This window comes from Andrena cerasifolii, chromosome 6 (assembly GCF_050908995.1).
Source record: "Andrena cerasifolii isolate SP2316 chromosome 6, iyAndCera1_principal, whole genome shotgun sequence".
Classification (NCBI taxonomy): Eukaryota; Metazoa; Arthropoda; class Insecta; order Hymenoptera; family Andrenidae; genus Andrena; species Andrena cerasifolii.
Genome location: NC_135123.1, coordinates 3,226,754 through 3,243,672, shown reverse-complemented (window position 1 = coordinate 3,243,672; position 16,919 = coordinate 3,226,754). Strand labels below are relative to the sequence as shown.

General features: G+C 38.5%; 1 protein-coding gene and 1 long non-coding RNA gene across 2 annotated transcripts in view; both read right to left on the bottom strand.

Moving 5' to 3' along the window:
* The window catches only part of LOC143369815 (uncharacterized), a 230,457-nt gene that overhangs the window by 113,478 nt on the left and 100,060 nt on the right, over nt 1–16,919 (bottom strand). The window lies entirely within an intron of this gene.
* LOC143369765 (pancreatic lipase-related protein 2) overlaps nt 1–16,919 on the bottom strand; it is a 39,842-nt gene that overhangs the window by 10,978 nt on the left and 11,945 nt on the right. The window contains exons 3-5 of the mRNA XM_076814121.1: nt 14,318–14,466; nt 6,978–7,232; nt 2,767–2,958 (exon numbers count right to left, since the gene is read on the bottom strand). Coding sequence (XP_076670236.1) covers nt 2,767–2,958; nt 6,978–7,232; nt 14,318–14,466 — 596 coding nt within the window. The remainder of the gene's footprint in view (nt 1–2,766; nt 2,959–6,977; nt 7,233–14,317; nt 14,467–16,919) is intronic.

Sequence of the window (16,919 nt, the reverse complement as noted above, 5' to 3'; positions counted from 1 at the left end):
GTTGTTTATAGTTCTTGGGACCCGTCAGCCAGACCTCTTCATCATCAGAGGGCTACAGCTGACGGCCCCTGTCCTAGACACACACGGACTAACAAGGGAACATCCCGAAGCCGGAAATTCAAAAAATTCTGAAACTTTGTGAATATGTAGAGAACTTCCTCCTGATAACAACGCAATTTTTGTTTGCTGCCCAAATTCACCCTATGGGGGTGTAATTGACCGCTGAAAATCCGGTTATTTACCGATTTTGTGTTATAACTCGTGAACAGTAAAATAATTCTTTCACCAAATGATAGATCTAATTAATTAATTCTTTTAAAAGAAGTAACTTTTTTTGTCTTGAAACTTTTTTTCTATCTCTTACACTTCGCGAGTTATAACACAAATTCGGAAAATAGCCGAATTCTGAGGAGTTAATTTCACCCCCTTCCTAGTGAATTTGGGCAGCAAACAAAAGTTGCGTTGTGATCAGGAGGAGGAGAAATCCCCCCACATATTTACAAAGTTTCAGAACCTTTTTGAATTTTCGGGTTCGGGATCTTCCCTGCTAAGAGGAACTAAACTTGGAACTTGTATATATACGAACGAGAGTGGACGATAGGACTTGCGAGAAGAGTAGACCTCTAGCGGCGCTAGCGGAGACTAACCGGCGTGACCCATGTGGTGGGGCCGGGACGTCACACCAGAAACACAAGCAGGATTCAGGAGCGGCAAGTCGACAATAGATAACATTTTTATTCTGAACTATGTAGCTAACAGAGAAATACAGAAAAAGGGGGGAAAGCTGTATGCGGACCTAAGCTCTGCATTTGACAAACTGGATAGAGTAATACTTCAAAACATCATGGGAAAAAAGGAAATAAGTAAATGCTTGAGGATGAGAATTGGAGAAATTTACAGAGAAACAAGAAATACTATAAAAGTAAACGGAGAAATGTCATCCAAATTCTGGACAACAAAAGGGGTAAGACAGGGATGCCCGCTGAGTCCAACGTTATTTACAATATATGTAGCAGATCTGGAGGAAACCATGAGGAAAAACCAAGCAGGAGGAATTAGAGTAGGAAAAGAAAAAATCTGGACTCTAGCGTATGCGGACGATGTAGCGTTACTAGCAAATGAACTTAAGGACACGATAAGAAGATTCGGAAAATACCTTGAAAGGAAAGGGCTGCAACTGAACGCAGAGAAATCGAAGGTGCTGATTCTCCATAAAGGAAGAAGAAAGAAAAAAAGAGAAGAATGGGTGCTGGCAGGGAAACAGTCTGGAAGAAGTAAAGGAGTTCAAATACTTAGGTTATAATTTCCAGAAAAATGGGGGCAGAGTGATGCATATAAGGGAAGTCGTCAAGAAATTAAAAATATGGGGAATAGGACAAAGAATGTTCAAGAACAATTTTGAGAGAAAAATGAGAATATTCGGAAGCATAGTGAAAAGTATCTTGAAATTTGGGGATTTGGGGAAGCAGAAAAAGTAGAGAAAATACAGGAGAAATACATAAGGTGGACTTTAGGTTTGGACTTCAATGCACCAGCATATTTAATTTTGGAGGAAACAAAAACGGACAAAGTAAGGGTAGAAGTGGGGAAAAGAGCAATAAAATATGAGGAGAAAACGAAACGTCGCGTGAATAAGAATAAAATAGTACAAAAATGCTGGAGGGAAATAGACGCGAAGCAAGAAGAGAAAAAGTCGAAATGGGAGGAAATGAGAGACGCATACTATAGGCAAAAGATGATGGATATCCAAGAAATGGGAATAGAAAGAAGGAGAGGAAGAGAGTTGGATGAGGAACTAGCGCAAAGAGACAGGGCAGGGCAGGTTCAATGACAATACAACAGAATACTAGGAGGCAAATTACCTAGACCGAAATTACAGAGGCAGAGATCAAAGCATGATCGCAAGGTTCAGATGTGGAAACGAAGAGCGGGGGAGCAAGTACTGGAAGGAAGAAAAAGAGACTGTATGCAGGCTATGTAATGGGGCTAGAGAGTTCACATGCTACAAGACTGTAAGGAGCTGAAAAGAGAAAAATCAACGATCAGAGGGATACTAAAGGGAGGAGAAGAAGGAGCGGACAGGATGCGTATGGTTCTGGAAGAAAGGAGAAGAAAAGAAGAACAAGATGAAGGAAGAAGTCAAAAGGAAAGCACAATCTTTAGTTAACAGTCCCAGAAACACTTACACACATAACACATGTAACCCCATTTTGAGGCCGAAAGGCAAAAAATTAACCTATTTACTACCATAAACTCACTTGTTCAATAGTATATAAGAATAATGAAATACGGAATAATACAGGAGCCGACTATCAGTCGGACATAACTGGGTATATATTTCAATCTAGTTTTCTTGCACAAATTCACGTCGCACTGCATAATGTAAATAATGTGAGGGCTAAAAGGGCCAATGTTCTCGGTAATTCATGTGTCGCGTTCTCTTCTCTTACGTATAAAAAAGTCTTTTTTTTAAATGATTATATTCCCATTTCTCCGGCAATGAGGGAATTTCTTTCTTATTGACTGGTCATTTCTTATTTCAAGTAGACTGACAGTACGAGCGGCATTTCATACGTGAAATCGTCCAAGAAGCTCTCCCCTTCTATTTTCTTTTTTTTTTTAAAACACTTTCTAAAATAGTAGGCACTTGTATATAATAGCAAATAATTGCAAAGTAATAAAACAGTAAGCAGAGGTTAGAAGATTCAATGAGTTTATCCTGAGCTACTAGAATAGAGGAAAACGATCACGGAAGATTCTACTTACGAAGCAAGGAGGAAGTTGCGCATCCGGGCTGACTCGAGCCACCATTCACGTAGAAATCCGCATGCCCGGTTGGTCCCCATTGGCCCAAAATACCAGCACCAGTGTGGATCACATCGACAAAGTGTGCATCTGTCGGATCTAAATCCATCGACCGGTTTCCGTTCATGTAGAAAAATATAGTCGGATCGAGTCCTGTCCATCACCACCATGGAAATTAATTCGCGTTAAAGTTTTTTTTACGGAAAGACATGTTGCGTTTGATTTTAACATTTTTTGTGGAAGGTGGTTAGGCGATACAAGAAAGAGATTTATTTTGAGGAAAATTAAATCGAAAGAGCGTAACATGCTCCTGTTGTTAGGTCGATTGACAATCAGCACAATTTTTATGGGACGTGAGAGGCGCCATATACCTAACACATTTACAATTAGATAATACTACAAAATTCGCGATCCTGGCTAGTGAAAGATGATTTAGACCATTTGAACATTTGCAACTCTGCTGTTTACGTATGAAGCACTTAAAAGTGCCTTAAAAATCTCTACGTTATCTTAGAATTTGTGAATAAGCTATAAAAACGAATTTGATCAATTTGAAAAGGGAAATACACTAGTACATATAAAGTTAAAAGTGATATGTGGGTATTTATGGAATGTTTCGGACAACGGAAATGTGAAAGGCACCTAATTCATATATGCCGTATCTCAGTTAATAGGTATTCGAATAAATAATACGCAACATATGTAATTCCGTATAAATAAGTTATAATGAATTACTTTCTTCAATCATAAAGACTGTATTTCATATGTCCGAACACCTCGATCACTCAAATGAATCGATGTATTCTTTGGATATTTTGTGCACCACCGATGTAAGCTGCGATATTAATGTATTAATAAAATAAACACATTCATAAAAGACTAATAATAAATATTTATCTTACTTGCATGTTTTTTAATAAGTAAATCATTAATTGTTAATGAACAATGTTTGTGAGTCGGTAAAGGTTGGAGTTACAGAGTAGAACAGGCCTGCTCAGTCCGAAGCAGGGCTGCCGGGAAAGACTCTATAGCAGCGGAGTGGGAGCATACGTGTAATGGAGGGGGAACACCTACAGCAATGGTAGTACATGTGTGCGTGATGACGCCATGATGGGAAACTGAGAAACGAACAAACGCGACTCCAGCGCGAATCCAATACAATGATTATATGGTTATATGATTGTATGATAATATGATTATATGATTATATGATAATATGATTATATGGTTATATGATTATATGATAATATGATTATATGGTTATATGATTATATGATAATATGATTATATGGTTATATGATTATATGATTATATGATTATATGATTATATGATTATATGATTATATGATTATATGATTATATGATTATATGATTATATGATTATATGATTATATGATTATATGATTATATGATTATATGATTATATGATTATATGATTATATGATTATATGATTATATGATTATATGATTATATGATTATATGATTATATGATTATATGATTATATGATTATATGATTATATGATTATATGATTATATGATTATATGATTATATGATTATATGATTATATGATTATATGATTATATGATTATATGATTATATTATTATATGATTATATGATTATATGATTATATGATTATATGATTATATGATTATATGATTATATGATTATATGATTATATGATTATATGATTATATGATTATATGATTATATGATTATATGATTATATGATTATATGATTATATGATTATATGATTATATGATTATATGATTATATGATTATATGATTATATGATTATATGATTATATGATTATATGATTATATGATTATATGATTATATGATTATATGATTATATGATTATATGATTATATGATTATATGATTATATGATTATATGATTATATGATTATATGATTATATGATTATATGATTATATGATTATATGATTATATGATTATATGATTATATGATTATATGATTATATGATTATATGATTATATGATTATATGATTATATGATCATTTTTAGGAGAAAAAGGAAACTGCAGACATGAATATTTTTCCACAATTTTTCTATAGTTGTGTTTGGTTATTCAAAAGACAACTATCCCGCACCCAGACCAACTGAAAATTCAAATTTAAATTTTCGCCTACATAGTATCACTCCGCCCTAATGCGCAGCGCGAGACACAAAGTGCTCTATAACGCCACGACCCGCTATCAAGAACCCTTCGATTATCGAATCTCAATAATGGTTGATCCGATTAGATTTTGAATGGTCTTAATGGATAGCTTGGGTTTGATTTATATCAGAAAAGTGTCTTTGTTTTGTTCCTACGTGCCGATGAACTGAGATATTTCGATGTAAAGTTGCAATTTGGCGAATTTTATGTTAAGAGATTTTTCTCCATCGTCAAGTGTGGGCAAGAGGGGAGCATGAAAGGGTGAGGAAATGTTTCTCAGGCACGTCCTGCATTCGATGAAGGTTTCAGCCAATCGCGTAATAAATTGTTGTCACGTGACAGCTAGACAGAGAGCACATCTGTCAAGGTAAACGTAACCTAGCTAGTGTCAATCAAACATAACCTGTCAAGTGTGAATTAAGGTTGTCAAAATATTGAAATGTCACGAGTTTTTACACCATATAAGGACACTGAATCATTGTCTCAATTAACAAGGTAAGGCGCTAAATTTTTTTAATAGACTTTTTATGCAGAGCTGATATAAACAAAGGAGACGCACAGACTTGGAAGTTGTCCGAAGGAGGTTCATCAGAGAAGATCGAATGATCGCACAAGATTCTGGAAATTTGTCAAATAAGGTATCGACAAAATTTGTCAAAAGACATAGCATTAAGAATTAAGAAAATTATAGTCGATTGCTTGCAATGTAGAGCAAGTCGCATTAGTGAAGAAAGTACGATGAAAACTCATCTCCCTTGAATCTTTTCAATCTTTTGTGAAAGACATTCATAATACTTTTAACTCGATGGGATCACCGTAAGGAATTTTTGCTATTCATTAATTTTATTAGTTTCCCATTAACAATATTTTAAATCACCAATAAACATACTAAATTAATTTTATTCCAACACCAATAAATTGTGCGTTAAAAATATTGGATCTCTTCGTTCATTTTCGCTGAATTAACATTAGCATTTAAATTTCCTGCAACAAGTCTTTCCGCCATACGCTCTCACCTCCTTCGGACACATTATGTAGTCTCTACACTTACTATAGCAAGAGGCCACTCGTTTTCTATAAGTTATACATTATATTAAAACTAAAATGTGGATTTTATATATTTACAGATAATCGAAACAGAAGATGATGCAGTGTGATCTATGTCAGAGAAAAAAATTTATTGTGACATAGTATTATATTAATTAAACGACTTTATTCATCCTCGATCCTCTATTTGCTTCTTGTATGTTTGGTTCATATCTGAAAACTCAAATTTAACCCACTTCCACCAATCCAATTGTCTTGAAGCTTTGCAGGCGTGCGTAGTTTGGATGACAATACAATATACTTTTAAAAAAAAATAACCCCCGAGGGGGTGAAAAAATTATCTAGTCTTCAATAAACACTACAAAATGTGTGAAATCTCCATAAAATTAACTTCTTTTTACAAAAAGATAGAAAAAAGTGCGCCAAGTAAATTTATTAATGTGCTATATTTAGCTTTACAAAACTAATGATATGCAAAAATTGCGACAATTATAACAATGGCTATTTATACAAACACAAAATGTATTAAATAATATTAAGCAGATATATTTTTATTTTATACAAATAAACATTTCAATACCATTAAATAACCCGTGGTATGAAACTAGAATGTTTATAAAATTCATAGCACTCGCAACTAAGAAAGTGTTATTTCTAGAGTCAAAACAGTATACCTTATAGAATATAATTTTTCAATACCTACTACAAATTGCAAATTTCGACGTGTCGTGTTGATATGGTGGAATTGAAGTGATTACTAAATAGGTACATTGTGAATGTAATATGAAACAGAAACGTGAATGGAATGTGATTTATTATTTAATTCGGGGAAGTCTATTGATGGCGAATAATGTGAAATGCATGTACATAAATAAATAAGCTCTGTATTTAGTAGCATCGACAATTAGTGGTTAAACTATGTATTGTATTCCATATGTTACCTGTGATTCTCCCAAGCCTGTCATCGGGCAAATAATTCGCAATGAGCCCAGCTATATGCGCACCCACGCTGTACCCCAGCACGTGTATGTTCTCCACCCTCGTACCCCGAGGATGATCCCTCAAGTACCTTACCAATTGAGCAATACATCGTGAACAGAAATCTGGACCCCATTGTATCTGCGATAGACATGGCTCGCGTACCAACGCACCGTAATCGACGATTATAATATTGTAATTGCCTCGCGTGAAATAAGCTGAAATAAAAAGTTTCATACATCGACACATCGTGAGATCGCCATTTATGCTGGCAATGAAAATTTTGTGAACCATTAATGCGATCGACCGAGGACAATGCAATCTTAAAATTATACTACAATTTTAAAAGGCTAACCCGGGAGCTTCAATTATACATAATTTATCACATGTTAGAGCATTAATGATATAACCAGGTAGGCAAAAGATTCAAATCACCTATTTTCCAAGTGAAAAGCATGTTCCTTGCGCGAAGTATAATATATGTACATATATTTATATTTATTTAACGAAGGACTGCAAAGGTTGTAAGTTGTATCGTGATCTTAGCAATAAAAAAGGACGTTATACAGTTTACGTAGGAAATTACCAAGATAGATTTTCTTCTACATTTGCAGGTTTGTACTTCTATAAGTTCTATTGAAGGGTCATCAATATGTGACATTAGTTTTCCATTTTAGCTTCAAGGCAGGCGTAGGGAGGAGTGAGAGTACTTACTCATTATGCAAAATACAGAAAAAGGTTATAATTGTTGAATTGTTAATGATATTTATGTCGACGCATCACTTGGTCACCCTTTTCCGGGACACCCTGTAAGAGCGACAGCTGTTGGCCACCCTTGTGAACGAACTGACGGCAGCGTGTAGGGAGCAGAGGTCGCGAGGGGATGTGAGGAGGCGGTGGAGGCCCATGGAGAGGCCATTACTACCAACGCGAAGAAACGGGGTAGGGCAAAGGCCGGGAGGAGTAATGCAGGGTGAGCCCTCCTAGGGGAAACGGGCCCGCAGCACGTGCCACAGCGCAAGGAGACTAGAGACTGGGGAAGTCAAATGGAAGGCGGAGTTTCCGGGTGTACCCCTCCACTACCGTTACAAGAGAGACAGGGGGGTATGAGGCCCAAGAATGGAAACATGGGCAAGAACAAGAAGAAGAGGCTGCAGACATCTCCGCTGGATGAGGTAGCCGGCACTAAGAAAAGGCTATTTGCTGAGGTGGCAGCCACGGACGGGACCGGCACCCCCAGGACTCTGGGGTGGGTGGACATGCGGGAAATAGGATAGAGGTGGATCCACCACCGCGGTCCGGGGAATCGGCCAGACAACAGCAAAGCGAGCACCAGCAGCAGCTTGGGCAGCGGCAACTGTCCAAGCGGCAGTCGAAGATCCAGCAGAGGCGGCAGCTGCAGCAGCGGCTTCAGCAGCAGAGACAGCAACAGAGGGACGGGCAGCAGCTACAGCCACCACAGCAGCGGCAACAGGGCCCTGGACTTACGAACAACACCCCGGGATCGAAAGACCTGGAAGCGGTCTTAATTAGGGTTAAGCAAGGTGCTATCTATGTATATATATATAGGTTAGCGGTCACCGAAGGGCGGGAGGCGCTCAAGGGGGTCACGGCTGTCAAGAGGACGAGGCTTGGGCACGTTCTTCTCGAGCTGGAAGAGTCAGCGAATGCTGGGGTTATTGCGGCCGCTCTCACAAAGCTGCTTGGGAAAGAGGTGGAGTGTATTGTGATGCAGGACAGGGTCGCAATAAGGGTGAGGGATATCGAGCCGGTGGTCGCGGGCCCAGATCTTATGAGGGATATTGCAGGGGCGCTTAAGTTGGAGGGGGAAGCCGTATCGCTAAGGACACTCCGGATGGGCCCAGTCGGGACACAAGTAGCGGTCATACTGACAAGCGCGCTATATACTAAGGGACGCAAATGGACTCAGGGTGAAAACGGGCATTACGGTGGCCAGACTTAGGGTGCTCCCGAGGCTTAACCGTTGTTTTAGGTGCCACCAATTAGGGCATTTGGCCAGGGTATGCATTATATGCACTAAGGAGGGGGTGAATGGGGCGAGGACAGCCTATGTTACGACATCGCTTGTATGTCCGGCCAATAGGAGGGTACAGACGTCGGACGGCCAAGAAATCAAGAATCAGCGTAATGTTAGGAATCCTACAAATTAACCTAATCCAGTGTAGGTTAGCCTAGGACCTTATGGTCCATAGTGTGTGTCAGCTTGGGGTGGACGTGGTCATCATCTCGGAGCCATTTAGGCAACTATCGGAATGGACGAATGATGAGACCGGCGATTCATCACTATGGATCACTGGGTTTTGGAGCAAGTTCAGCGCCCTGACCGCTGTTACGTCGGCAGGGGGTATGTCGCAGCGGAGGTGGAGGATTTTGTCGTCATTAGCTAGTTCTGCTCTCCGAACAACAAGAGGGTCGACTTCATCAGGTACCTCGATGACCTTGAGGAGATCGTGAGATCGCTTACGGCCCCCGGTAAGGGCATGGTCGTTGCAGGGGACCTTAACGCCAAATCCCCGGCATGTGGCGGGCGGAAATCGAACAGACGTGGGCAGACCTGTATGGGTCTCCTAGATAGGCAAGGTGTTCCCGAATAGATTAATGGACCGCTATACGTTCTTCCGGAACGGAGGTTCTTCTGTCATTGATGTCATGGCGGCCGACAGAGTAACAGCCCGTACGATCAGGAGGAGTGAGGTCCTCCGGTACTTTGCTGGCCAGCGGTGGGCACCATATGCGGCGTTCAAGGTGATTCTGAGGAGGTACGTGGAACTACGTGCCATAGTCCCGACGGCTGCTCTGACATCGGAGGGAAACTTGGAAACAGCGGCGGATAGGCTTCGGCGCTTACTTGAGGAGGTGCCGCAAGCGAAACTGAAGAGGAAGGACCTCCCACGGGGTACAAGAAAGCCCAACATATGGTGGAATCGGGAAATCGCAGATGCCAGAAAGGAGATGCATAGGGCCAGGCGCGTCTTCCAGAGGAAGCGAAAGAAGAAAGCAGGTACAGATCATGATCTGGAGATCTAAGGGAAGGCTATGGGGGGATCTGTGTGGGATGGTCGACATTGACCCCTGGGGTAAACCCTATAATGTGGTCATGGCGAAGCTTAAGGGGAAAACATCGAGAATATCTATGACCCTAGAGCAGACGAGGACCATAGCGGAGCACCTGTTTATCGTAAGGAAGGAGGGGCAGAGGCGCGGGGGTTCCGTAGGGCTCTGTATTGGGCCCCTTTTGTGGAACGTTGTGTACGACGTAAATACGAATTGTAAATATGAATTGTAAATGCTGTAATTCTGTATATATATACTACATATCGCTGCGTCGTTGGAGAAGAAGAAGGAGAGCTGTCACCATCTTGGAAACATGGGTCTTAGTACTACACAGAAGTCCCGATCATTGAGCTCTAACCATACCTGGAAAGTGGACAGAGCAATGGCGGCTGGTCCAAGAAAGAGGGAAGATAACGGGTGAGCCTATCCAACAGGCTATGGATGTATAGTGCATGTGAATGAAGTTATGCGCGCACACATACATACATAACACAGATAGTACAGAGTGAGAGGGATAATAGGAAGAAGGCTAGGTTCACCGCTTATCTTCTATTTCCCTCGGACCGCTGTCGCGTCTACTTCTTCCCACTACTATTCATTCTCCAGGTATGTTTAGAGCTCAATGGTCCCGATCCATATTAGGGTAGCTGGAGAAGGCGGCTATGATGAAGGGTTTTTTTTTTAGTGGGTATTCCGCGCATCAGCGGAGAGCCGCACATAACCCCGGCGATCATCAGTCAGGGTATGCGTAAATGCATTTTCCCCTCTTAAAAAAAAAAGGTACACCTGTGTTGATCATTTTCGAAGTATCGACATTGGTGTGAGGACAGATTGTGTGTGTGGGGGGGGGGGGGGGCAGCTATGTGAATGTAGTTTTAAAAAATGGTAAAAAAGATAATTAGCAATAATTTTTTATTAATATCACGGAAACTATATAATAAATACACGAAGCTCAAAATTTTATATTTGGGGCACACACTATGTACACGTAACCGCGGGCCCCCCAACGGAGGGCCCTCCCGTCCCTCATTCTGTCCCCAAACCTATGTATACCGATACTTCGTGACATACATATAGGATAGATACTGAAGCATTCTGGAATATCCATTTATACATATGTACATAATATTGATAAGTTTATCTCGAAAACTGTAAGAGACCGCCGATTAAGTTTTAAGGAAAAGTTACTCAGGGTTATGTTTTTAACAGCATACAGGGTGTCCCACTAAGGAGTGGACAGCGCGATATCTCTTAAAGTATTGTCGATAAAAATATAAAAAAAATAGGGAATTGCATGGTTCGAGGGGGCCCATTTATTAGCGCGAACGAATTTTGTTTTCGATTATTATTTTAAAAGATACGATGGTCAAGTTCGGTTTTTCAAATGGAACTATTTTTTTTGAAGACCTGAGTTGATAGTGCGTTCCAAGACAAATTCAATAAGCTTTAATGTATACACTTTATTTCCACTGGTTTTTAAGATATTGCGCTTGCAAATTTACTGATTTTCACTGCAAGAAACCCCTCTGGAATGGCAAAAACCGGCTGTGGCACTGCCTGTTGAAATGGATACTTACCTGCCAAAGGTCTACGCCAGAAATGGCAGGCCCAAAGGCTGGACAATTCTTTTCCGTCAGAAATGCTACTTAGGTAGGTACATCTGCGGTATCGAGAAGCGCATCGTTACTTTTATTTCGCACTTGCTTCTACGCTCGGATGGCCGGTTCTTTTGGGAGGGATGCAAGTTGGATTGGTTACGTTAGGAGGGTATTGCTGTGACGAGGGCCTCTTCAAGAGAGCAGCCGTTTGTGAGGGATGCAAATCCGATTGGTTCTGATACAATCTGCTCCCTATGGTTGAAATTTAGTCTAGCAACTTTCACTCCTCCTAACCTAACCAATCCAACTTGCATCCCTCCCAAAAGAACCGGCCATCCGAGCGTAGAAGCAAGTGCGAAATAAAAGTAACGATGTGCTTCTCGATACCGCAGATGTACCTACCTAAGTAGCATTTCTGACGGAAAAGAATTGTCCAGCCTTTGGGCCTGCCATTTCTGGCGTAGACCTTTGGCAGGTAAGTATCCATTTCAACAGGCAGTGCCACCCGTGATGCTAGTAAGACCGCCCCCGGTTTTTGCCATTCCAGAGGGGTTTCTTGCAGTGAAAATCAGTAAATTTGCAAGCGCAATATCTTAAAAACCAGTGGAAATAAAGTGTATACATTAAAGCTTATTGAATTTGTCTTGGAACGCACTATCAACTCAGGTCTTCAAAAAAAATAGTTCCATTTGAAAAACCGAACTTGACCATCGTATCTTTTAAAATAATAATCGAAAACAAAATTCGTTCGCGCTAATAAATGGGCCCCCTCGAACCATGCAATTCCCTATTTTTTTTATATTTTTATCGACAATACTTTAAGAGATATCGCGCTGTCCACTCCTTAGTGGGACACCCTGTATATCAAGTCCAAGGTCGTCGGAGCTGCCTCCCCCATATTTACATACCTCGCGATTTCGGTCGCCGGCGTCGCACATGGTGCTCGTTTAAGTGTAAATATTCGAAAACGAAACGATTCCGCAAGGTGTCACGTAAGTACCTATGTCATCTAAATAATTGTTAAACTTCTTTCATGCATTTTTGGCGTATTGCGATTCATTTGAACTTTTGCAAGAACGAATTATAAGAAAAAATATATAACTAACAAATAATAATCATAAGGAACATAAATTATACGTCACTTGAAAGCGCGAATTCTTTCCTGTTTGTTAGAAGAAGAATGATTTAAATATCATTAACAATTAAAAAATTATAACCCTTTCTGTATTTTGTGTCATGTATTTTCACTTCTGCCGACGTCTTTCCTTGAAGCTAGAATAGAAAACTAATGCCACATATTGATGACCCTTCGATAGAACTTACAGAACTACAAACTTGCAAAAGTAAAAGAAAATTCATCTTGGGTAATTTCATACATAAACTGAATAACATCCTTTCCTTACGAATTTTATTATATTTTATAATGGAGGTTATCATAAATACAGTTATTTTCCACGAACCAAATACTTATTTTCCCACAAATGAAAAAGTTAATCAAAGGCAATAATTACTATGGAAACTCAGTGTGTACTGCCTGTATGAACATTACATTGATAATGAAAATGGTACCTATACTATAATTGTAATTACATCATACTAATAATTATTATATTATAGTCTTTGATAGGTATTATATTACTTTTTACTGGTAGAATTAATTAAGATCTGGAAAGATTCGGACGGATGAAGAACACCATGGAATTCAACATGTACCGGACGGAAAGATAAACATTTGGCATTTTCTGGATGATAATATAAAATTCGTGTAATTTTTGCAGGAAAAAATCAGGATTTCAACTTTAAATAGCCGCCATTTTGTTTTAACTTAATATTTCGGAAAATTCTCTCCGCCAACCTGAGGATACATTAATATACTAACGAAATCTTTTTTGTTTTTTGATTTTAGATAATCTGGCTCCGAATGGCAATGCTCCCCGCGAAATCAAATTTTTAAAAATGCTTCTTGGATGTCGCTTGTTATTTTATTCTAAACGTAAATATTTTTCTACGAAAAAATTACCAAATGTTCTTTAAATAGTTGCTCTTTTAAGCGCAAAAAGTTCTGTAAAAATATACGCTTCAGCTTCTTCAAAAAAAATTCACAAATATTCGCCTCTTTTCGGCCGCCTGACTAGGCATAACCCCTTAAGTGATAAACAGTAGAGTATTCTAACTGTCTAAACACTAAGCAAATAGGAACACAGCATAAGCTTCCATCACAAATTCACAAGTGAAACTTTTAGTTGTAATAATAAATGGAAATTGTGTGTTTAAACGATTACTATCAATCAGTGAACGGTGAATATGTCTGGTAAGTACTAAATCTAGATTTACTGTATGTATAATTTACAATTGCCAAAGAAAAATATATAACCGCTTCATAATGCTCACCTTCTCATTTCGTTACAATTTTACCATTATATTGTACAATATAGTATGTATAATTGTATTTATTTGAATCTCAAAAAATTTGAAATAAATACAGAGTTTAATTAAATTCATAGCTTTCTGAGTATCTAATAAGCATCATTGACTTTCAACTATTTGTACATTAAGAGAAAATTGTTTTCGCTTATGTAGCTACTTAGTAGCTGATTTAATCTGCAAGGGTAATATTTCCAAATAATTACCTTTTCGGAGATTCGGACTTGGTATTAAATTTCTTCCTCCGCCAAAGCCATGGATGATGATTTTCGTAGGATGTGATTTGTTAAATCTTGAGTAGTGAAGGGATTCAAACCTTCGAACATCTAAGCGCAAAGGTTTCTTTTGTGTGTCTCTAGAAAAAGAAACAAACATGTGCGAGCATAGCCTTTGAACGAAGGAAACAATAAGTATACCTATTATTCTCTCTGCTCGTAGAGAAAGGGGGCGGTGGGGTGTTAAAAATATAGGCCCGAGAAATACTTTAATTTATTTTAATCAGTTGCTCGTCACTTTCGATGAACGGTGTTTTAAAAAAGAGACAGTAAGCCTGGCGAAAGAAGGAAATGCGAACAAGTAAAAGTATCCAAGCCGTGCCAAAGCTACCCGACTATAGCTATCGGAGAAAGGTGAACCTTGAAATGAGGCCACTTTCAGTACCAGACGAAATGATCGTGATCTTGAAATCGAGAATCCTACCTCGAGGTTCTTGCCTGCGGAGTTTTAACTCGCCATGCGAACCTTCTCGACCGTTGAAGGAAAGTGAGGAACTGAACTCTGACGCAAAAGTAACGGAAATTTCTCCGAAAGTTGGGGCGTTGAACGCCGACCAATGTGTATAATTTCTACGTGATATCATCTCTCGTGAGTGATATCCAATTCCAGTATAGCAGACAGCACGAGACGTAATTTAAACAGTGAGAATAGAAAGTTATAATTTGTTACGCTTGGGCTTGTTGAGTTTATTATTTCATTATTTGTAATTTCTAAAGCATATTCGACTGCAAATCCTAAATGATGAAAATTACAAATTAAACAAGCATAATACAGTAACAGTTTTATCTAAGGTGTGTGTGAGAGGGTGGTTACAAAACTGTGAGACGTTTTTCCAGCATTGCTTCTGCTCGCCAAAACAATAAAAAAAGTTATTATACCCAAATGTTCGATTACACTGTCCAACAGTCATTTTTGGTCTGTAAGGTTCAATAGCCGTGTCTTATAGATTTTTGTGCGCTGAAAACGAAGCCGCAAACCGTTTGTCACCATGACCCTCAGTTTTTGAGAAATTCGATTTTGAAAAAAAACTGCAAATTTTCAACTTCGAACATCTTTTGTGTCGAAATTATATACATGCCTAAAATTTCATAAAAATCGGTTCAATCAAAATCAAAATTCCTGAAATCAAAGATTTTCGACCTTATTCTACGATATTTAAGCGTTTATAGCTCAGAGCAACGTTAACCGATTTTGATACAATTTTAGGCATGTATATAACTTACTTAAACCTACAAACGGATTTTTTTGAATTTTCATTACAGGCTCATAAAAAAAGTTTAAAAAACGACTTTTACTATTTCCTTTGCTATTCCAACCAAATACATTTTTTTTCAAAACGACGAATCACGTCACATAGCAAACTAATCCTTCTAGCTTCTCAAAAAAACTCAAGTCGTTTGGATTAATTTAAAACAAGTTATGCGATTTTAAATGGTGGCCGAATATTTTTGCACGCCACTGTATGTAAAATTGAATCGAAAATATCGTATACAATTTTTCATGGCTGTCTTCGATTTCGAGGAAATCGTTTTCGTAGATTTGTCAGGTAGGTTCCATATCTGTATAGTTTGGCTATATGTTATTTTTTATTTCTGTTTATGTTTGTGTATGTCAAAATTGAGGGTGACATGGTACAAAGAAAGTATATAATTGTGTCTGCACGGATCACTAATTCTCTTATTGTGTTGGAAAATTGATGAAAATGTAGCGTCTGCGGTCTCTTACAAATTGGTCAATTAAAGACACATGAATGAATAATATCAATGTACCGTCATTTTTTCCCCTTAAAATTCTTGTGTAGATAATTCGTTCTTTTAGTTTGAAAACAATTTTCAATTTCTTATTTACACATTTTATCTTTATTATATGCGTTTTTAATACCAATACCATCGGCAGAGTCAGAGGGGAGCGATAGGGGCGAACGCCCCTAGAGTAACAAAATGTAAATATATTATGTCACATTCTGAAAAATTTGTTAGGTACATATGTACTTAATGTGGTGTCAATATAGGGGAAATGTGTCTAAAACAATCCCCTTCAGGCGTAATTAATATAAAAAATACAAATGCACATTATTTAAATAAAAGTAAAGTAGTTTTTGTAACTTAATTTATCTACCTTATTATTGGCTTAAATCAGGGCTGCACAAGGAGCCGTGTTTAGCGCCTAGCTGCGAGCAACCAGCCGAGCGTCGAACTGTCTCGTTGCTAGGGTAGAATCAGTGAGGAGAACTGCAGTAGTGTAGGTGTGTGCTTGTAGGCGCTTAGCGTAAGTATATGTATTTCGGCTGCTCGACGCTCGGCTGGTTGCTCGCAGCTAGGCGCTAAAACGGCTCCTTGTGCAGCCTTGGCTTAGATCAAATTTAGCTACTTGATCAACTACATTTTTTATTCGCATTTTTGCGAAGACATACTAGAGGATCATTTTATACACACAGGTGTACAGGGATCCTTAGGGAAATAATCCCTGGGATCATTTTATATCTACTGATAAGGAATAAGACGAACATTGAAAAGCATTTATATATTTAAA